General features: G+C 30.9%; 3 protein-coding genes across 3 annotated transcripts; 2 read left to right on the top strand and 1 right to left on the bottom strand.

The window, feature by feature from the left end:
• The first annotated feature begins 127 nt into the window (after positions 1–127).
• Positions 128–2,454, top strand: LOC130897953 (ribonuclease P/MRP protein subunit POP5). Its single transcript, XM_057806944.1, has 2 exons — positions 128–265; positions 317–2,454. Exons 1-2 carry the CDS (start codon positions 246–248, stop codon positions 747–749), a joined length of 453 nt encoding a protein of 150 aa, XP_057662927.1. The 5' UTR covers positions 128–245; the 3' UTR covers positions 750–2,454.
• LOC130897952 (protein spindle-F) lies at positions 2,400–15,626 on the bottom strand. The gene is made up of 4 exons (XM_057806943.1): positions 15,118–15,626; positions 13,920–14,272; positions 10,878–11,137; positions 2,400–2,536 (listed from the first exon to the last, which is right to left on the bottom strand). The coding sequence occupies exons 1-4, from the start codon at positions 15,483–15,485 to the stop codon at positions 2,495–2,497; spliced, it is 1,023 nt and encodes a 340-aa protein (XP_057662926.1). The 5' UTR covers positions 15,486–15,626; the 3' UTR covers positions 2,400–2,494.
• A 287-nt stretch (positions 15,627–15,913) lies between these two features.
• Positions 15,914–18,309, top strand: LOC130897844 (methyl-CpG-binding domain protein 2). Its single transcript, XM_057806768.1, has 2 exons — positions 15,914–16,438; positions 17,728–18,309. Exons 1-2 carry the CDS (start codon positions 16,090–16,092, stop codon positions 17,979–17,981), a joined length of 603 nt encoding a protein of 200 aa, XP_057662751.1. The 5' UTR covers positions 15,914–16,089; the 3' UTR covers positions 17,982–18,309.
• Positions 18,310–23,267: the final 4,958 nt, after the last annotated feature.

The following is a 23,267-nucleotide window of genomic DNA, read 5'->3' as shown; positions in this document are numbered from 1 at the left end:
AAATTACAATGAGATAATTCCATAAAAACGAAAACTGTAATCAGCTTTGAGCAGATTATACGTAGGTAGCGCTGCTGTTTACTGGAGAACGCAAGAGTAAAGCATTCCCGTATATATAAATTTTCTATGGTTTAAAATACTCTATAGTTCATTACCATAATAAAAACATAACCTTATTGTAAAAAAGAAAATATTTAGTTGATAAAAATGTTCTAAAATGTAATAAAATTATTGGATTTCTAAATATGGTTCGTCATAAACATAGGTAATATAATTAATAATACTTTACATATTTTTATCACAGCAAATATTTTAGATATATTGTTTTGGAGATAAGTGAAATAGGAGGATCTCCCACTTCACCTCTAAAAATAAGAGAATATTCTATATATAAGTCTATTCAATCCCATATACAAACTCAACATGGTGATTTTGGAGTAGCAGCAACTCGAGCAGGTTTTATGGCAAAATATTTAAATGAACACACAAGAATAGCTGTAATTCGCTGCAGGCGGGGGTCCTATAAGTTTGTGTCATCCGTTATTCCTCTTATTAGAAAAATTGACGAAAAAACTGTTGTTGTGAATATACTCTATGTGGGGGCAACTATTAGAAAATCATTTTTCTTCATCCGGAACTACCAACAAAAAAAGTTGGATGAATATTGTGTTAGTTTAAAAACCGATGAGGAAAGAAATCGTTTAAAAGAAGCTATGTTAAATTTTGATAGTATTTTTTCCAAACTCTAAAAGACCGCTTAAAAATTTTTGGTAAAATATTTACACTATGTTAAGGTGCTTCAACATTTTTTGTTTGTATGTTTGATGTTTTTATTTGATGTAAAAAACCTTACAAAACACGTCTTTAATTTTAAAAATTTAATAGTTTTTTTATTAACGAAAATCAGAATACAATATAGCAGTTACGAAAAATTGTCTCACAGTTTTGTTAAGCTCAAAAACTCAACTTTAAGAATATTTTTTTTTCAAAAAAATTGCTTATTTATGTGTAAATTCAATTTTAATAAAAGAAATTTTCCCCTTGTTCATTAAATGGGAAACTAACATAAGAAAGTGACCCCTTAGAGTTGAGCCATAGAGATCATGTGTAAGGATTTTTTTCACATCAAATAAAAACATTTGAAAAGGTAAAAGTAAACAAAATTTGAAGCACCCCAATGTATATTTACACTGATTAGTATATATTTCTTATATAGGTATATTTCTATGAAATTAGTAAGCATTATGTTTGGCTATTACAATATTTGAGAGATTTTAAATAATTCATGGAATGGCAAAATCAAGGAATAGTGGTGAAAAATGAACTTAAAATGAAAAAACAGTAGTTTGAATATATTACTCTTGAAATTATGAAATAAATCAAATTTTCAAACTGTTCAAACATATTTAGTTGGTGGATGATATTAGTGCAGGAAACTTGTGTTCAATTATTTGTAAAGGTTTTGGTATGTGTGCTGGTCAATTAGTCTTTAGTATAGTTTAGTTCCCTCTAAACATGACAGGAATTTTCATGTACTAATCCTTCAAGTAATTTCTTGTTAACAAATATAAGTTTAACTGTCAAGTTCATCCTCCTATATTCATATTATAATCAATAGCCATTGGTTTTTCTGACTCTAGAGAACTTAATTTAATTTCTTTTTTATCTAGTTACTTTATTGTCAACTCATTTTTCTTGAACAATGAAGTTTGATCATGTTTTCTCTATTTAGTAATTTTCATTGGTGATGGGATACATTTTTGGCTAGTCTTATAGTTTCAACACATCCAGTTTTATATTTTGCAATTTTATCTGAGAAATAAATATGATCATAATTGTCTAGAAATAGACAGTATCACTAAGATAAGAAGGTGATATAACAAGAAATTCTTGATGTAATGTATACAAGATAATTACACAAGTAACATCTGTATTTCAAATCTTTTCTGTATTCATAAACTTTATATTTAACTATGTATATAAAGCAACATACATTTTTCTTTCTAGTAATAAAAAAAACTAGCTGTATTTTCTATAAATAAATAAACTTTTGTAATATGTGAAATCAGCTACACTATCTGAATCATAATTTTTATTAGAATTTTCATCAGATTTGTTTGAATTACTGTAAAACTAGTCACTCTTCAATATTATATAACATTCAACATGTGACAAGTAAATGTTTTTTTTTTATTTTTGACCACCTCAAAGAGTTTCATCCCAAGTGGACTGCTGCCAATATGATGATGTCTTATAAATATGTCATATATACATAACAGGTTAAAAAAAATTTGGGTTTGCTATTTATATTTATAGGTACTTCGGAAAAATTGCTTCACCTTTGTCACGGTAAATTTTGTATCTTTATGAAGTGATTTTTAAAAAATTTCAATAGCAACTAAGAATATAATACTATATTATACTTTTATCTAAAATATATACATTTGTACAACACTAACAGTATTTTTGATGTATTCCAATACATATTTCTTCTTCAATCACAAAACGTTGAATAGTGTGACGCCATAAATACAGTCTGGAAAAATGAAACATTTCAGTGAAACCTTCAAATAATTTTCAAGAAAAGTAATAAAATTTGGATTAATTAAATTTGATTAAATATGGGAAGATGACATCTACCTATAGAGATATAAAAGTAATTCAGAAGTAATTTACCAATTCCTACCAATGTTACTTGAATCCAGATTTGAAAAGCATTGAAAACAATATTAATGAAAATTATTAAAGGAAATTTTTGACCCACTTCAAGGTTTTTGTTCTATTTTGTAATATATCTTTGTTAACCATTTTTTATTTACTATTTCAGTAGATTGTTATATCTTGGAAATATGTTACATATATAAAATGTATGTAGGGATGATATAAGCCAACATGTATTTACAAAACTCCTGCAAATTTTTTTTTTTGAAAATTTGTATACGAGAATTTTTCGAGGAGTTTGTTTCAGTTAAAATATGTATGAATGTAGGTAAAAATGTCTTAATTGGTAAAAAATAAATTACTCTTTCAGCTTTATATTAAAAAAAAAATTAAATGGGGTGGTTAGAGATTGGTGCAAAAATAGACTATCTCGAAAATTGATTAACTAACTTTTTTCAAATGGTAACGCCAGTGGATTCTATGCTAATAAATAATTTGTGTTTACCATCTTATTGGAACAGTTTCTACACAAACTTGTAAAAACTGGAATTTTTGTTTATTAGAGATTTTGAATAAGTATGAAACAAATGCTGATATTTCTAATAATAATATGGTAATTCAATTTTTTACAAAACAGTTTCAACGCAGTCGTAAACTTTTCCTACTTTATAGCATAAAATCTGTTAGCGCTGAGAAATATTTACAAAAGGCGAATTACACAATTTTATAGTAGTCATCAATTTCATTGCAAATTTTTAAAAAGAGTTATGAAGCTTCGGACATTAAGTGTAGCAAATTCTAATACTTTTGAATCTGACTCTGTCAAAATTTTTTTATTGGAAAAATTTTCAAAAAAATTTAATCATCTTTTATTGACGTCTTTCTTTATTCTATAAGTATTATAATGATATTCTTTTATTTCGTGGTGTTTTAAATTAATGAAATATTTATAATGATGTATTATGTCTTTTGTGATTTAATCTAATTTTTGTATATACCTTCATTATGACCTTCTAAAACTTGCCCCAAAAGAAAGTTTTTTGCTTCTATCTCTGTTTCTATTGCTTTAATGATAACCTATAGTGAACATTGCTTTGGGACAAATTTCATTTCAAATTTTGCTATAAAGAATAAGGTCAAGCATGAATATTTGGAAATACTACCCTGAACTTTCAATTATTTATGGGTTAATACATTGTTTTGAATAAAATTTTACAAATTTTTAAAATATTCATTTAATCATACTTAGCTTTGTATAATTAGAAATTAGAAATATATAAGATACTATCTTGATATTTTAATTTATTAAAAGCAAATTTTTAGTAGAAATATAAAAAAGTTTTTAAATAATTATTTTCTATCACAATTATAACTGGGAAGACAGACCCCTGTAAAACAACCTTTTCCTGTGACGTTCATACGAATGAATATAATGCAAAAAAATTCTTGAATATCCAGAAGAAAACGACATTTTATTTAAAATTTATAGATTTTCATTGTAATTAAACATAAATTAATATGATTAATGATTTTAATTTGGATTTTTTTCATCTTTACGTTTCGCTTCTGACTAGACTTATAATAACTTCTATAATATATAAAATAAAATTTTTGTTAAAATTATTGTTTTTTAATGTCAAAACATAATTGGGTTTTGGTCTGCAAACGCCTCTCAAGTTTTTAAGTTATGTCCTATAAAAAAATATAAGACCTAAGCCTAACTAATTCAACTAGGAACGATGACATAGAGAACAAACCAATATTGTAAAAATTAATAACAAGAAAAGTGAACCTTTCAAAACACAAGGATTAAGACAAGGCGACCCCATATCAACGGTACCATTTAATCTAACTTTGGAAAGCATAATAAGAAAAACCAGTATCAACAGAAAGGGCATGATATTTAACAAAAGTCGTCAATGCTTAGCTTATGCTGATGATGTGGCGTTAATAGCAAGAAACAGAAGAAAGGTTGGAGAAACCACAAAACAACTAATAACTGCAACATAAGAGAGGCCTACACTTCGATAATGATAAAACAAAGTTGACGGATATAGAATAAATATGGAAGAAAGACAAACAACAATTTCAAGATACATAAACAAAATGAGACGTTAATAAAATTCGAGGAAGTATATGTTTATATAATACACACACTTTATATTTGGATTCCCTTCTCATGATTTAACTGCACCAAACCAAGCTCATCTGTTCCTGTATAAGCTAGATGTGGTTGGTGACCATAATTCTGAAGAATGTACAGAACACATTCCCTCTGGACTTGCAAATAGTCTATGTTAGAACCTAACCGCCTATGCAATAACCAATCCTTAAACCATACAAACATTTATTACACAAAAAATAAGGCCACCCATTTTTTGTACATTATTCCATTACTATACGAGTATGTGCGTATGAATTGGTCGATCAAATAGATTCTTTCCATATGAATTAAGACTCATTTGAATCGAGATTCTTTTTGAAATACGTAATCGCCCTAAAAAAATGTTTAATGATGAAATGAATGTTTAACCCGTAGAGGAAATTTTCTATAATTTACTTTATTTCCATGTAATGTCCCTATTCTCGCAGGAGTTTTTTTGTTAAGTTTATTCAAGTTATGTTCTCAATATATCATTAATATAAATTTTTTTGCCCATATTTTCGTTGTAAAATTGAATTCGGCCTGTAGATAATAGAGATGTAGCAAAATACGAAAAAGTTTCTCCTGAAAAGAAGCAGTAACTTAAGTTGCATCAAAATTCGAACATAATTTTATTTTTTGACCATAGTAAAAGAAGGGATTCCTGAATATGACACTAATACCTCAGTTAGAAAGTAAATATTTTTTTTTCTACAATGAAGTCAAAGAGGGAACTGACAAAAAAGTTAATTACCCAAACCCAACTCACTTTCACTATAAGTCACATGATATTGTCAACTAAACTAATTGTTAATTATTTACCCTCACCCTTTCAACATTAACAGTTTGTCAAAAAAAATTTCTCAGAAAATTCTTATTTGTCATACAACTTTAGTTGTAATTGGTCACTAATGGATTAAATAACATTTTTGCATTTTTTGCAGATAGTTTTTTCCATTGAAACAAATGTAGTTAAAAATACTTTAACAGCTATTTTTTTTAGGAAATTTAATGCTTTACAAAAAAGGTCTGAATGCTTTTTTCGATTAAAATATACCGTTTAAAAGTTTTTCAACGACAAAGTTGTATTCATAGTAAAATTTATCATTTTCTACCGCTTTTTGTTTGCAATAAAATTATGGAGTAACTCCAATATGCGTTATTAACGTACTTGTACATAAATTTGAGCGTTTGAATAAACCTATTTTTTTAAATTCGTGAATTTAATGCAATTAAACAAAAAGCTTAACAGAATCACGTTTTAAATTTATTCCTATAGTATTCTAACGTTATCTATGAGCAACCTGAGAGAACTTACTTTTTAGATGACTTTACTATCAAGCTCTGAGTGATGAGCAAGCTTTAAAAGTGAGATAACTACAACTACTTCTTATCACTGTCATTGTTTGAAGATCAAGGACGAAATTATGAAGCTAACAATGAGAGAGTAACTATTCATATTGTGGCTGCCCTAGATAGTTACAATATTGCTTAAAGACATTCTATTCAATTAATATCAGTTATACCAGAAGCGGGAACCCTAGCGCTTTAATTTTGAACAAAATGTAATTCAATGAGTACCTATCGAAATTTATAAGAGAAGCTGTTGAACGAATAAAACGAGTATTTGGAGAGATTGAAGTTGGTCCGGCGGTAGTGCATTGATCTGATTGTTTTTCTTACAAAAAGGTCGACAAAGTACCAATTATAGTTAAAAGTAATACCATAGAAAAATACTAAGTGTACCAGCATTACTAGATGGGAAAGTAATTACAAAGACACAAGCAATTTTCAATGCGGTTCAAGAATGGGGATTAATTGGTAATATCAAAGCAGTTTGTTGCGATCCAACTAACTCAAATCTGGGTTGTCGAAGAGGAGCGGTGATCATTTGCGAAAATACTAGGGACCGACGGGCCAAATGTTCCATTGTTTAAGAAGTTACAGGAAAATTGGAGTACTCTCGATAAAACCAAATACAAGAATTGTTTAGCAGGACATAAAATTTCTCAAATGTTATTAAAAAAGGTTGGAGAAACAAATACCCAAGTTCAATAGTTTTTGTGTTCACTTTACCTACAAGATGAAAACTTATTAAAAAAAATATTAAAGGTAAAATAAATCAAATTAAAACAAGGTTTATTCTAAAAATATTAAAAGATAAATTTCTACAATTAAAACCATTTTGTCTCTTTCATTTTATACTGCTACACTTTCTTTTCATCAAAGAAACCACCTCTGACCGCCACTAATTCTTTAACTACACATGGCATTTAGTTTTTGGTATAATATTCCAAGACGTCTGAAGAGCCTTCCAAAGATCATCCAAGGAAGTGAGATTCAATTTTCTAACTTTCCGATTCAGTTCATCCTACAAAATTCTATTGGATTTAGATCCGGAGATTGTGGGGACCACTTCATTATTTATAACTCACCACTATCTCATTTTTTAAATAGTTGAGACAAAGCTTAGATGTGTGCTTTGGATTATTTTCTTGCTGAAACAGATACCCACGGCCAATTAGGCGCATCCCAGAAGGGTTAGTATACGTTTTTAATATGTAATGGTAACCATTTCTATCCAGGGTTTCTTTAATTCTGTAGAAATTCCCTACTTCAGTGTATGAAAAACACCCCTACACCATCATGTTTAACAGTTGGAGTTATAGCATCAAGGTGTATTTTTCCTGGGGATCCTCGACGAACATAAATTCTTCGCTTTTTCTCAAATATTTCGAATTTAGACTCATCAGACCACGGGACTTGTTTTCAGTATTCTACTGTCCAATCTTTATGTGTATTACCGATCCTGTGGAACCAGTGGTTTGACGCAGACATGGTGCGATACCGGTAAAGACAGTAATTAGCTTTATAATTTTTATAGTTCTATGATATAAATTATAAAAGGTTTAAGATCAATTATTAAAAGTAAAAACATGTAAGAACTTATTGTTATCATCCGTTTTGTGACCAGTTGTCGTGTTAAAGAGTTTTTAATGTGTCAGGTAGCTTACTATTTTTTACACATTTAGATACAAACATCAAACAACATGAAAGACTTCATAATTCTTCATTAGTATGAATGCTATTTTGAAATAAAAAAATTTTGTAAACTAAATATATTGTTAGAAAAAAAAACAATTTAGCTACAGAAATACTAATTAATTTTTATGAATGCTATTAAAGCAAGATAAACACATTGCATTGGTTGTCCAGGACATTCATTGAAGTAACTTGTTAATTTTGTAACCAAGTTACTTGCATTCTTGCTGGAATGTGTTTCTCTTAATTTATGATAGCATCCATGTCATTGTCTTGCCGTTTTCTTTCCTGGCCCGGATGGTTTAACTAAGGTATATAGAACTCTTAGGAGTAGTGGTTTCTTCGTGTACTACTCCCGGGCCAATCATCGTCCAAACTCCATTATAGACAATTTTGAAGAAGTAACCTTGTTATAAATAATCCAAGCGTTTACAATAGCTGTTCAGAGCAATAATTCAAAGCATAATTTTCGGTACCATTTGAAAGGTTTTCTTAATATGGAATGATAAGAACTCATCTGATTGCTAAAATCTACTCCTTTTTCTGCGTTATTGTAATCAATGATTGCTTTTGGTTCAAGTATAGGCTCCCCCTGATAGTTTTTCTTTTGGTTTAAAAGTGGTTGTATAAGTTGGACAGTTCATTAGAACGGGCCATTTGTCCATCTATTTTATAATACGTATGGTGCTGTTCTGAGTGCCACAAATTTCTCCATTTTTTCATTTTTAGGTAGTGTTTTGCCTTTTGTGTTGGACTGCAGGTTTCCACAATAAATGATTTTTTTAACAATAACCTGGCTAAACATAAACTATAATAATAATTATCAGCATATAAGTAGCGGTAGTGGCCATGTTCGAACTTAACACTATCAACTAGATTGTACACTATCTGTTCACTCTGGGAAGATCCTGCGTCAGTAGTCGTATTTTTACCACGATAAACGATTATGTGTTTAGTATATCCATCCACTGAGCATAATTTATATAACTCAATTCCATATGCATGAGTTTTATTGGGACGACATTGTTTTATTTGGAGTCTCCCTTGAAAGGTACTATACTTTTATCGACTACCAAAATTCGTCCTGGAGTTAATGCAGTTTGAAAATTTCTATTCCATACTTTCAAAAGTTCACATAACTTAAAGAGGCGATCATCTTTATTACACTGTTCATTATTACATGAAATGAATGCAGCAAAACATGGGATCTTTTGACCAATACAAATTTATTGCAAGATCATCCACTAATCCCATAACTATACATATTGAGAAAAATCGCTTAATTCAGGTATGTCGCAGTCAATCCAAGAACTTAAACGTGATTTTGACTGATGTATATTTAATAACATTTACCTAGCAAACCTATTTGTTTCTTCAACGATATTTTGCGAAAGATCATCTGTTACGAATAACTTGTAAGCGTATAAATGTTTTTTTATTTCTTCAACATTAACATTTAATATAGGCGAGTATTGGTATTGTTTCCATTCATCAGACTCATTGCCACTCCCATCTATATCATGCTACTCATTTTCATCATCATTTGCAGATTCCGATATATATGTACTCATATTCATTTTCTGTCTCAATATTATCATTGAATAAATCACTGGTACTTACATCACTACCCGATTCATCAGAAAAAATTGGTCTTTGGCGCGCATTTACCACACTTTGCTTATCTTCGTTATATTGTTTATTTTCAGCTAAGGTAAACGGTTCGTTACAATCTACACTTTTTGTGTTATTTGTATTAGGTTTTTGAGTTAGAAACATTATTTTTTCAACACGATATGATATTTTCAGCATACACACAGACTATACATGTACCGGTCCCCCCAAGACCGTTTCCGCACCAGATTAACAAATTGTAATGTCTGTGCGTTACCGGTACTCAAAGACCGGTACATTTTCTCCTTTTAAAAATGATCTCAATACTCGGTTACGTGAAATGCTATCTTTAGCATTTGAAACGAACCAAAAAACGAAGATATGCTTTTTGCAAATCTTAAATATTTGTAATTTTCATATTCCGCACTACATTTATGAACGGTAACGCAGCCAACCTGTTAAATGGTCTGGAAATTATTAATAATCTGCAAATAGTAAATAATTTAGCCGAAAGAACTGTTCAATTAACATAAGATTAAATCAATAGATTAACTACTCAAGAAGATGAAGTTGTAAGTGAATAAAGAGTCAAATATCCTACTGCAACACAAAATGACAAAAAAATTGTAGAAATGAGAAAAGTACTATAAATGTTTTGATATTATTATTTATAGGCAAATATACTTTATTTTGGATCCAACTTTTGTATTTCTTTATTTTATTACCTATCTGTATGCTTTTAGTTTGATATAAATTAATATTATGATGGAAATTAGAAAAAAATGATGAATTTACCTATGAATACAACTTTATCCTTCGATAACTTTCAAACCGTAAATCTTATCGAAACAAGCATTTAGATCTTTTTTGTAGAGCGTTAAATTTCCTACAAGAAAAGTTGTTCAAGTGTTATTAGCTACATCTGTTTCAGTAAAAAAAAATTAACTGCGAAAAATCCATGTTATTTAAATGGGAAATGTATTATGTTTTAAGAACAGGTTAATGTGAAAATTGAGAGATGATTTGAGTCTGATTTTTTATTTAGGTCGTAGGCCATTTGGCCTAGGGGTAGGGGCATTTGCAGACCAAAACCCAATTTGGGAAATGACGGACACCCTAATTTAGAATTCTTCAACCTGATTCAAATATTCGTCCAATTTTTTTATTTTTATATGAAATATTGGTGATAAGTGGTTATTGAATCGCCAAGTTTGTTATGAAAGACTCTTCTTCTTCTTAATAATAATAATGATAATATATTAAATACGAATCACACATTTTTTTTTGGTTATGGAAGATGCGTGATTTAGAAATAAGATGATTTCTATCAATCACAACTTAAACATAAACAACAGATGAAGAAAAAGCAACAAAAATATGATTATTAAAGCTAACTCTATAATAATTCAAAGGAACTAACATCAAGATTAAAGTGGTTCTCTACATGTTGTTCAAATTCTTCAAATTTGACTTCTTTTCTAAAATGTTTATTACAAATCGGACAAATTTTTTCAACATCAACTGGAAGTGATTGGGTAAGAGATGACTGTTTTTCTTCTTCTACAAAACTATTAGTTTCAGTACTTTTATCGACCCCAATTCTGGGAATATCATCTGTAGATGTAGTCTGTTCTAATTTGATTTGTTTTCTAGTATCACAGTTTTTGCATTTCATTTGTTCTGAAACAGAAAGTATAAAGTCTATAGAAATGTAAGCATAAGGAAACAGAAGACGGTTGCCGGTCGACATGCTTAATCAGCAAATGAGATATTATAAAATAACAGAACACATGTTTTTCACGACTTTTGAATAGTAAGATCTTTATTGTAACCTTTGTTGTAGTAAAATCTATTTAAGTACTATTCAAAATCCAAAAATTTTGTAATAAGTGTATTTTTGAAAATAAAATATTTTTTAAAAAGTGACAAGTGTTGCAAACGACATTTCTATATTATATACACTTCCAAACAACATTAACGCAGTAGTATAATATTTCAATCTCAAAAAGTATTAACAAATTTGAACAAAAAACTTACTATATGGAGGCAGATCAAAACTTCAAAAATATATAATTGATTTATTTTCTTATTCTAGCTAGTATTGTGGGATCAAAGTCAATGGAGTCTGGTTCAACAACATACGTTACGCCGATGACACAGATAATATAGATGACCTACAACAACTAATTAATATAATAGGCGGACATAGCCAAAACATGGGATTAAACATCAACATCAAAAAAACTAAATTCAAGATTATCACTAGGGAAGCGAATACGTTTAGAAAATTTAGAGTAACATATAATGGAAAACCTATAGAACGGGTAGAAAAATTTAAATATCTAGGAACATAGTTCTATGAAGAATGGTCGTTGGACGGTGAAATAAAATGCCGAATTGAATAAGTTCGAAGTACATTCATAAAATTTAAAAATGTATTTACATATACCGACTTTGATCTTGATCTTAGACTGAGACTTGTGCAGTGCTACGTTTGGTCAGTGCTTCTTTACGGGATGGAGGGTTGGACCTTAAGGTAAAAAACATAAACAAATTAAAGGCATTCGAAATGTGGGTATATCATAGAATCCTGAAGATACCATGGACTGCCAAAGTGAGGAATGAGGATATTCTCAGGCGTATTAATAAAGACCGTGAACTCTTTAACATCGTGAAGTAACGAAAGTTTGCATACCTTGGCCATATAATGCGAGGCCATAAATATCAATTCCTTCAGCTGATAGTCGAGGGCAAGATTGAAGGTAAGTGAGGATTGGGACGGAAGAGGATGTCGTGGTTACGGAACGTGAGGCAATGGACGGGTATACAAGATATTCAGACATTGATCCATACCGCTAGAGATAGAGAAGCCATGAAAAATGTAGTCGTGAACATCCATTAATGTATATGCATTAAAAGAAGAAGATTGTAGGAAAAATATATTTAAAAATGTACAAAAAGGCCTTTGAAACACAACTTAAAAAGCAATGAAAAGGCCTATTTTAATAGTACATATCTTCTTCTGGTACCAATTACAGCTTGTAAAAATCTATGTATGATTAGAATCTAATTTTCAGTTTTGATTTCGTTGAAAGCATTCCATATTTCATTGTTCTTAGTAACAGCTCATGTAATTTTTAGCCAAAGTTAGAGAAGCTCTTAAGCAACTATCAATTATATCCTAAAGAGACTCTATTTTCTTATAAAGGTACCACTTTTTGTTTTATCAATAATGTACCTGTGAGCTTTAAGATGGAATCTTTCAATATCAGTGTGACTTTCCACATTAATGCCACAGTAACTATTCATTCTCATTCACCATTGGTGGTCTTTCCAGTCCATCAAACTAGTGATAATGTATAGAGGTCCAGTTGACCGACAATCAAACTCTAAAAGTTGTCTCCTCATCTTATCAATACTTATTTTCTGTTACTAGTAATGTATTAGTGTTATCACAGAAATCAATTATGATTTCCATTAATTAGAAGCATATGATCTAGACCAGCTTCTCTTTTATTTCTTTCTAAATTTTAAACTTGTCACATGGAATTTTTGTGCCCCTTGTACTTTTTAGAAACCTTCTCTGATAAACGCAATAGCTGCAGCAATATTATAAAAATCTAAGGGTTCCATTTGAGGTTACAAAACTAGGTTTTATAGCTAAATAATTTTAAAATGAACAACTTCCTGCATTTTATCAAATTTCAATGTTACACACAGCATCAAAAAGTTTTGACACATTTTATAGACCTTTTTTTCTAATGCCTAGTTCTTTATTTATTATACATTAATTTTAGTGTCTCCCACTTTGTGTTTAATGGCTCACAAAATAGAACATTGATATCCTATAAAGATAATTGCACGTTAATCCATATTAACAGAATAAATTCCATCTGAATTTAATTTTAAATCAAAGTGAATGTATAGTTTTAAAAATAAGTTCAGAAAAATCTCAAGTCTGCTTCAAGTTTGATTAATTATGAACATCAAATTGGTCTTCAAAAGACCCATGTGAAGTTTCTACCACGAATATTTTTTTACATTATAATAGCCTACATAATTTTACAACCAAAAATTGAAAATTAAGTGGATAAAACATTTTTAAATACAGGTTTTTGAGCATATGTAATGAAACTTGAAAAAATAGCTATATCACATTTTTTTGGTAATATGCTTCTTATTCAGTATTCTTTGCAATGTTTTACTGAAATTTTAAAAAATGTTGCAGTCCAGAATCATGAAATATGTTCAAAAACGAGTGTATAAAAATGTTTTATCCACTTAATCTTCAATTTTTAGTAATAAAATTATGAAGCCTATTATAATGTCATTATATGTCTCCTCTATGGACATTTTTTCACAAAAGTTTAGTTTATTTTGTATAAAAATATTCATGTTAGAAATTCTGGGATAACTTCACACGGGTCTTCAAAAGATTATTTGTAATTCAAATTTTACTTACTTGCTGACAAGCACTCCATTTGCTTGACACTTTTGCGAAGTGCATTTCTTTGTAGTAAAACTTCTTCCTTAAGTTGTTTTAATGAATCTAATACATAGTTTATTTCATCATATACTTCTTCTTCTACATTTTCCTCAAAATTGAATCCAAAGGAATCTGTAATAATGTCATCAGCTCCACATTGGAAATTTTCTATTTCTGTACACATTTTCTCAAGTTCAATCTTTTGTTTGGAAAAATTATCTGTCAACTTCAATGAAATATTTTCAAGCTCCATACTCAAATTCTCATTAACTTCCAAAGTTTTCTGAGAATGTTTTATTACAGGATTACTTTGAGTGAATGTTTTAGACCTAATAAATGAAAACTTAATATTTTGTGTACAACCACACATCCAAGAGACTAAAGATAAACTAAGTCTATTTTAGATGATTTAGTTATTGACCTAAATCAATATTCAGATTAATTTTCTGACAAGCATTTTGATCACCATATTACTGTCAGAGACTAAAGATAAACTCAGTTTAGCTGAGAGTGCAATTATGAGTGTTGATGATGTTATAAAGTTAATCAATAAATATCTTTTTGCTTATAAATACTCTTGATTTTAGGTTTCTTCTGATTGAAAATTAGTTTTTAAAATATGTGAAAATATTTTGTTTGTATCAAAATAATTTTCTATCGGAAGAGATCCAAAACCAAGATGATTTATCAACAAAACATATAAAAAGGTCTACAATTGAAATAAATACCTATAACAAATCATTTTTCTCTTGTTTGATATGGAATTTCACAATCAATGACTTATATACCTATTTGGTTTAATATGAATTCAATACATATGGATATATTTGATATAATAGTTTCATTTTCAAATGAGATCATACTTCATGTAAAAGAAGCTGAATCTTTACCTTTTAGTAAAAAATAGAAGTTAATATAATGTTTATTTTCCTTTAATTTAAGAGTGCAATTAAATCTAGAATTACTGTAAACACTAGTATGGTAGGATTCTTGGGATGGAATAATTATATGATTCTAGAGGATCTATTTCAAACACAAACAAATTTTTAAATCCTCAAAAAAGAGAATTAGTTGCATATATGGAATGCAACTATAAATTAAATCAATGCCTTGAAAAGGTTGGTTATATCTATATACAAAGGGGAATCACAAAATTGCAGATAAAATACGATACCTTAGTAAGGTTGGAGGACTTGTATGCTGATTTAATGTTTCATTTATTTTGTGAAATTGTTCGTTTAAATTATTATTCATTTTTACTAATTTTCCTAACTTATTCCACAACTCTTGATTTTCAGATGTTACCATTTTAACACGTTCGTTCAAATGATCTTTCTGTTCAGTTATTTCAGTTAAATCCTTTTTCAGTTTACCTATTTCTGTAAGGGAAATATCGGCTTCTTCATTATGAATACATTTAGTACGAAGAATAACATTTTCTTGTTCCAAAAGTTGAAGTCTTTGTTGTAATGTTTTGCATCTATCCTTCAGTGTATGAACTGCTATTTGAATTGCATAATGTGCACCAACTGATTCTTCCATTATTGTTCATTTGCTAATAATTCACTGTTTAATTATTTGTTTTTATCAAACATATGAAATATGATTTGATTATTTGTCAAGTGGAACGTTTATTCATCTTTCATTTATATTGTTGATTTTGACATTTTGACATTAGAAAACAAAATCTGCAGAACAACCAAAATCGTTCTATACACCAACTATTTCACTACACATATCATACCCTGAGAGTAATTCTGGATGTTGATTAAATCAACATATGATATTTAAAGTTTCATTTTTTTAGTTTTCTACAGAATTTGTTCTATTCTGCTATATTTGCGGGAATTGTTAAGACATATTTTCTTCGTAGTTTAGTAAGTTATTTGAACTACGGTACACCGTATTCCTATAATTTCATGAAAATAGTTTGACATTGACACTTCCTATGTATTTAATTCTGTGGTTTGTATTTATGCACACTAATGAGTACTTAACCAACAGAATATACCAGGGTATGTAACCACTATATTTTTGATATAATATAAACAAAAACGCTCATTTGTCTTAGTTCATAGTAATATTCAGTATATAACAAGACACATTATTGGGACTCATTTTAATCTTTTTACTAAAATCAATACTAATGGCTAGTATTACTATTGAAAAAACTAAATATGAGTGTGCTCAAGTTCCCAAACGATGGCAAAGAGACGATGTTTTACGTAAAACGGGTATAACTGTGGGCAAAGTTGATTTATATTATGGAAGAGGAGTCAGAAATGACGGTTCACTTGTTCCTCCTATAAGGCAGACGGCTAGTATTTTCAAACAACCAGTAACAGTGTACAAATTACAGGAAAGTAAAGTTAAGAATGATTATAAAAATGGCAATCAAGAAAAGCCCAAACAATTAATATGGGAGAAAAGATTAGAAGGCTTAAGAGCCTGTGACATGGATGGTTTTGAGTTTGAAGCAATGGAATTACCTAAAGGTTAGTAGTGGTTATAAAGGCAATATAGGTAAATGAAGTTTCTATTTTTGTTTAAAGAGAAATATTTTTTATTCTCATATAGTTATAAATATTTGATTGTGACTATATGCTTTCATAAGTTCTAGGTACAAAAAAATTTCCTTCTATTCATTTTTGCTTCACATTAATTATTAATACTAAATTTTGAGATTTTTTCTTAGAATGTTTATTAGATAGGTATTGTTGAAATTAAAAAATGTTTACCTAACTTACATGGAAAATGAAACTTTTCTAATTAAAATATGCGCTTTATAACTATGAAACAGTAATGTGGGTACTCTCTTAACACAGGGAATATCATAAAATACAATACATCTAAAAATACAAAATCAAATATTTGAGAAGGCTTTTCACATGGGAAATTGCATGTATAAGTAGTTACATTCAAAAATGTAACTACGTGGAAACTCAATTATTGGACAATACTTACATTTAGTACTTCTTGGGCATCAATCTAGAGTTTCTACTTTATGTAAGTACTTTTGTACTATTCTAGTCACATCTACAATAAAAAAAGTTCTCCTAAAAAGAGTTCATATGTTACCATATATTGTCTTAACATATTTGTAATGCAATAAACCGCTGCAAGTTACTGAATCACAACTAACTCCATGCAGCCCTCCAGACTATCATCAGAACCATAATGCTTCCTCTTCCATAACTTGATACTCTTACATTGTTCCATTGGGTACCATCAGTCGCTACAAAGTCAATACACTCTACTATAGCAGTAGTCCCTAAAATGGAACAATCATGAATTATCACTAAATTAAATATTGCCTTATTGATGTTCATCCTAGTTTCAGTGTTATTGAACAAACTGAAGATGTTGATTCTGATATTGTAGAGTATCTAGACTATTGTACTAATTATGTCTACTGGCAAAGTGTAACAGTAGATTATGCCTCTCCAAAGCAAACTACCACTTGAACTTGTGGCAAACATAGTTCTACAACTGCTATGGCAACAGTGTATTCATAAGCTGAAATATTTATATTTCTATAGGTGTTTTGCATCATTTTAACTTATATAATTATCAACATATAAAGCAAATTCACTATTTTCTTAATATTGTAAAAATACAACTTTTTATATATCCACTATAAAAAAGTGTCACAAGGATTGTGACAATTCATTGGTATCAGCTTAAAAATTAATGTGGTCAATTTTTCAATAACATAAAATAATTTATTTAAAAGTTTGGTTGCTCTTATGTATTACTTTATGTATATGACATTATCTTTGTTTAGGACTAAAGCCAGTGGGACCAAATGTCACAGAAGATACAATAATTCAAAGTGTTGCCACAGCTCTGCATGTATCTTCTCAACCAGTTACAGGTCAAACTAGTACTAAAGTACTTCTGGAGAAAAATCCAGGAGTCTTTCTCGATCCTAAACAACCATTGGTTCATGCTGTAAATATTTCAGATGATGATATCAAGAGGCAAGAAGAGAGGGTAACACTTGCAAGAAAGAAATTGCAAGATGCATTGAAATTATAATGTTTAAGTTAATCATTTTATTTATTATGTCATTTTTGTACTGAAATATTTAATAATTATGTAATAAATGTACTATATTATTTATTACACATTGTCATTGTTCTGGCAAAAGTCAGACCAATAGTGTTGAAATTAGTTGATCTATAGACTGACAAAATTTACTCAGCAAGCAAAATTCGCAATTTTGCCTGCGTTCTAATAATTTATCTTCAGCACTGCCTGAAACAGGAAAAATTTCATTCCACTCAAGTCCACCATTAGTTATTTTTACTTGTCCTTTGACTTGTTGTCGGTGATTGGTATTATTAATACAAATTTTGCCGATTTAGCAGTTTTTTAGTATAATCTCAAATAAAAATAAAGGTACAGTGTGCCAAATGTGTTGAAATTAATTAGTAAATAATGAATGTAAATAGTAGATCAGGTAGAATATTGTTGGCTGCATTGAATCGTGTTGAGAAGTCTAGTTCTAAATCTGTGACCGTTGAAGGTGATCTCCACGTATTAATCCTCAAAGAATATTGTATTATTTTGTATCTTAAATTTTTTTAGCAGTAAGATATTGACACCGTAAATAATAATAATTTTTATTAGCCCTTAAGTAGTCATAGAATAGGCGTTATAAGAACATTAAATTCATTCCCATATAAATGAAATAATTTTGCCTTCTATAAGTAACAAATTGGTGATAGTACTGCAATACAAGAGAGATCACAAATATATCAACAAGAGAAAATATGACTTGCACAATGAAGAATCTGGCACAGATGACAGCAACTTAGATAAACATTATTTTCCATCAACATCTTCAAATACTAGTGATGAACAAAAATGAAACAGTAGAAAGTGCTGTTAGGAAAAATCGTTGTGTGATAGTATACAATACAGTTTACTGAACATTGAAATACTGAGTAAAAATGCCAGCATTGCATTATTGTTTCTATCGCAAGAAATATTTACAGGAGGTGTTTAAAGGTGATTGGCAACGATTTCTCAATAAGCAATGTCAACTATCAATTTGATTGTGGTATTTTTGGGCTAACCTTTACACTCCGTTGTCGCCCCTTTTTCGACATTTCATTGTTAGGAATAAATCCGTTGTCGCCGCATTTGCGACCCGCTTGTTTATTTCACTCAGCGCTCTTAATTCTTAGATAATCAAAAGCTTTCCAATGTGTATTATCTGCATTTTATGTTTATACAATAGTGAGTGCTTTATTTTGTTTCGTTTCGTAATTATTACGTTAAAACCCCTCGTGTAGTGAAGATGGAAGGCGAAAATTTTGATGATACTTGTGAAATAAGTGATCTGGAAGACAAACTAGATTTTGTATTGCATGTAGATGATTTGAATGAAATTTTACTAGTTGTTGACTTTGGGACAGATAGTGACGTTATAATAGTGAGAAAAAAGAAAAAATCAAATTATTGAATCGGATTCAGAGGAAGAAGAAGCACCACTGACTGACCGATTTTTTAGAGGTACTTGCTGACACAAATATTTATATGGATGGATAGAGAATTGAATTTGGACAGAGGCTCCGTCTTTAGAACTCAAAAACAAATCTCTATGAGTCAACGCCGTAACGAAAAAAAAATGACCCCTCTCAGGTGAATTCCCCAAACATTTTTGTTCGAATTTTGAGAAATCTATAGCTCAGCGTGGGAAACCTGATTTTTATCATTTCAAAGATATCAGAGTTTTTGCGATTGCTTCCCTTTTTGGGGGGTTTAGGTGGAGCCAAATAGTCGGAATTTTCAGATTACCACACTTGAGGGTGTGCAACTTTTTTACCTTACATGATAGCGCAAAAATGGAAAGTACGTTTTGAAGCCAAAAAAATATGGGGGGCGAAATTCGTGTGAAAAAATTCTGAAGTAAACTGAAAAATTTGTTTTTTTCGGAATTTTGGGACGTCACTATGCCAACGCGAAGTACCTTGACATACCATAGATACCATTGATATGTGGAAACACTAAATTCCCTCCACTTTGGGATGGGTCCAGGAATCGCTAAATATTGAACCTGGAGCAGTAATTTTTGGAAGATCTTCCGGATTTTGAGTACTTATAATTGAATTTGGCTTGAAATATTTTTAGGATCCACCCCCACTACCCCCCCCCCCCCCCCGTGTAATAGTGGCCCCGAATTGCATCAGGGGGGTTGGTAGTGGTGTTTTTAGGTATATGCGTATCTTGTATATAGGTACCGAGGTGAGAAAAAAATTCTAACCTCAAAATTTCGCGTAAAGTTATATGTATCAATCGATAGGAGGTCATATACAAACTGGTCACAAAAAGTTTTCGTGATTTTTCTAATTCGAATTCGCGAAATTTCGAGGATAATCATGTGTAATAGGTGTAATATCTATAAGCCTATGTACGTGATTTAATTTTTCCAACTTTTTTGGTATCTTGCATATTTTCCATACCTCGCATATTAAGAAAGTTATGTTTCTTATTTTCGATATGGTAGGGAGGCAAACTTTGCTTGGGGAGGGGGGCATAATTTTTTTGTCCAAATAATTTGTGCCGTCTATTACAAAGTATCACCAGTTAAGTGATCAAATAAATTTTTAAAGGGGGGACCACCCCTTCTCACCTCAAGATTTTTTTGGGAGGGTCAAAATCTATCTGAATATTTTTGATTCTCTATACGAGGTTTTTTATTTTTTTTTCTACGACATCTTCAAAACCGAGCAAATTTTCAAGATGCTCCGATTTGCATGGAAATTTGTGAGGAAGGGGTGTAAAATTCAGCCAGGAGAACGGTTTCGAGGATAAAAATTTTCCAAAACCAGGTGTTAGTGGTCAAAATTGAGTTCGAAAGTTTCATCAGGACCGGCTGAGGGGGAGTCGTTGAATTTTGTTCCGCGATTTGGCTGCAAAATCTGTGATGAGGGATTTTCTTGGATGAAAAATCCAATGGTGATATCAGTTTCAACTTAAGACTCCAACGATGAACTGTAGAATTTTTCAAACTGTATTTTACAGAAAAGTTGGTGGACGAAATTGAATCAGAGACGAATATATACGCCACCAATAAATTACGAACAAAAACTCTGAATCAAATATGGCATTCATGGCGCGACATTAACACGGAGGAATTTTGGGCCTTTATCGGAGTAATCTTGATATGAGTACCATCATTTTGCCAAATTTCCAAGATACTGGTCAACAAGTTACAATACAAAAATATCTTTCTTTCCAAATGTGTTCACTAGAAAAAGATTTCATCAATTGTTCTGGATGCTGCATTTGAAAACAGTAGATCAGCTAAGAAGAGATTTAAGAACTAGGATTCAACGGGTCAGTTCTGTTTTGGAATATCTAAATGCAACATTCGCAGAATTTTTTATACCAGTGCAAAATATATGTGCCGATGAATCTATTGTCAAATTCAAAGGCAATATTAGTTTCATAACATACAATCCCAATAAGCCTACTAAATGGGGAATACGAATATACGTTTTAGCAGATTCAGAAACTGGATATGTACCAGTACAGTATCAGAATTCCTCTGCATCTATAAAATAATCTGTTGAACAACTCACCAGGTGCTGAAGGATATCACATGAATACAGACAGGTACTATACTAGCAAAATTAACCTCATGGGCATTGGCACACCTGTCCCAATAAAAAAACCAAGAATTGGTATAAATAAATCGATTGACTACAAAAAAGGAAGAACAATTATATTGTTCTATTTTTTTGGGGTGTGGAGATGTTCTGAATAAATTCATATATTTTATAAAAATCCATAACAAAGAACAAAAATGGAAAACCCATGTCCCATTTGAAGTTTGTCAAGCGCTCAGTCGACTCGAGAGGGATTTCAGCAGAATAGATCAATGCATATCAACAACTAAAAGTAGAATAGTGCATAGCTATCCTGCCAGTGCATAAGTGTTGGATAGTATAGTTAGTTAATTCATTTTCAAAAACTTCAAAACTAGAATTCAATTTTAAGAAAATGGGTAAAACTCAGCTGAAAGAGGAAGTTATTATAGCACAAAGTGGAAATAGTGGCAGTTTGTAGCTGATGGACACAACGGCATATCTGCGATAGATATTCTCAAATTAGTAGGCTGGCGTTGATCTAAAAAGTCTTTGGAACTTTAAATAAGACGAGAAATTTTCCGAAGTTAAGAACTCGTTTAGTGTTAGTGAATTGTTGTATGGGGTCAATAGACAATTGCGTATGATTACCAAATGAAAATATAGTGTGGACCAGCTAAAAGTAAGATGAGGCCATTTTATTAATTCATTGTTTCTCACGACTTCAAAATTTAAAGAAATTCTTGTAAAATTGAAAAGTAAAATTACCTCAAGAGCGAATAGAAAATCTTGAGCGAGTTAATAAATATTTAAATGAATTAGACCACAAGCGCTCTCTGGGCATGCAGAAGAATCTTTGACTGTACATGTACGATCCAAGCGTACGGTCTCAACTAGTACTCTTGAGGTCTTACTAGACCTTCCACCCCTGGATCTTGCGATACAATTCGAAGCCATGAGAACAACCTACAAGCTGAACATCCACAAAGAACTGCGGGCTGAATCAATTTGCCATGTAAAAATCTGGGCGCAGGCCACAGATGAATGTCCAACACATCACTAATAGTGAGCAGTGGAATGGTTCCAAGTCCACTATATTGAATAATGGAGCCACCTGGTACACAAAAGGTTCTAGGAGAAATGGCTTGACCGGTACAGGTTTCTGCGGCGGCACCCCAAAATAAGCGAATCTTTTTCGCTTGGGGAACACGCTACCGTCTTCCAAGCCGAGATATTCGATGTGATGGAATGCGGACGTGCAATACATAATTGACGCCACAGGAACACTGTTCTGCTCAGACAGTAGAGCTGCCATTCAAGCTACAACTGCTAAAAACGTATGCTGGAGTGTAAGAGGGTCCTTCAAAATCTGATGAGTGATGGCTGCAATATCCAGCTTGTTTGGATGCCCGGTCACTCGGGCAACAAAGGCAACGACGAAGTGGACTCATTCGCCAGACTGGGATCGGCGAACCCATCAATGGGCCCAGAACCCATCCTTGGTGTGGCCAAAAGCACTGGCATCACGTCCCTCAACATCCTTCTAGCAAGGCGGGCTCGACAGAGATGGATGGAGACGCTTGGAATAAGACAAGCGAAAGCCCATGGTGGAGGAGGATGAAATTACAGACCACGGTATCTGGGTAAACCCCACAAACTGCCTAACGATATCAAAGGGTTCAAGCCAAAGCGCTTGCCTGATCGGCTTCTCGACTATGAAATGAAT

Source organism: Diorhabda carinulata, chromosome 9 (assembly GCF_026250575.1).
Source record: "Diorhabda carinulata isolate Delta chromosome 9, icDioCari1.1, whole genome shotgun sequence".
In the NCBI taxonomy this organism is placed as follows: Eukaryota; Metazoa; Arthropoda; class Insecta; order Coleoptera; family Chrysomelidae; genus Diorhabda; species Diorhabda carinulata.
Note: the sequence above shows the minus strand (reverse complement) of the source record. Positions and strands in the feature narration are given on the sequence as shown.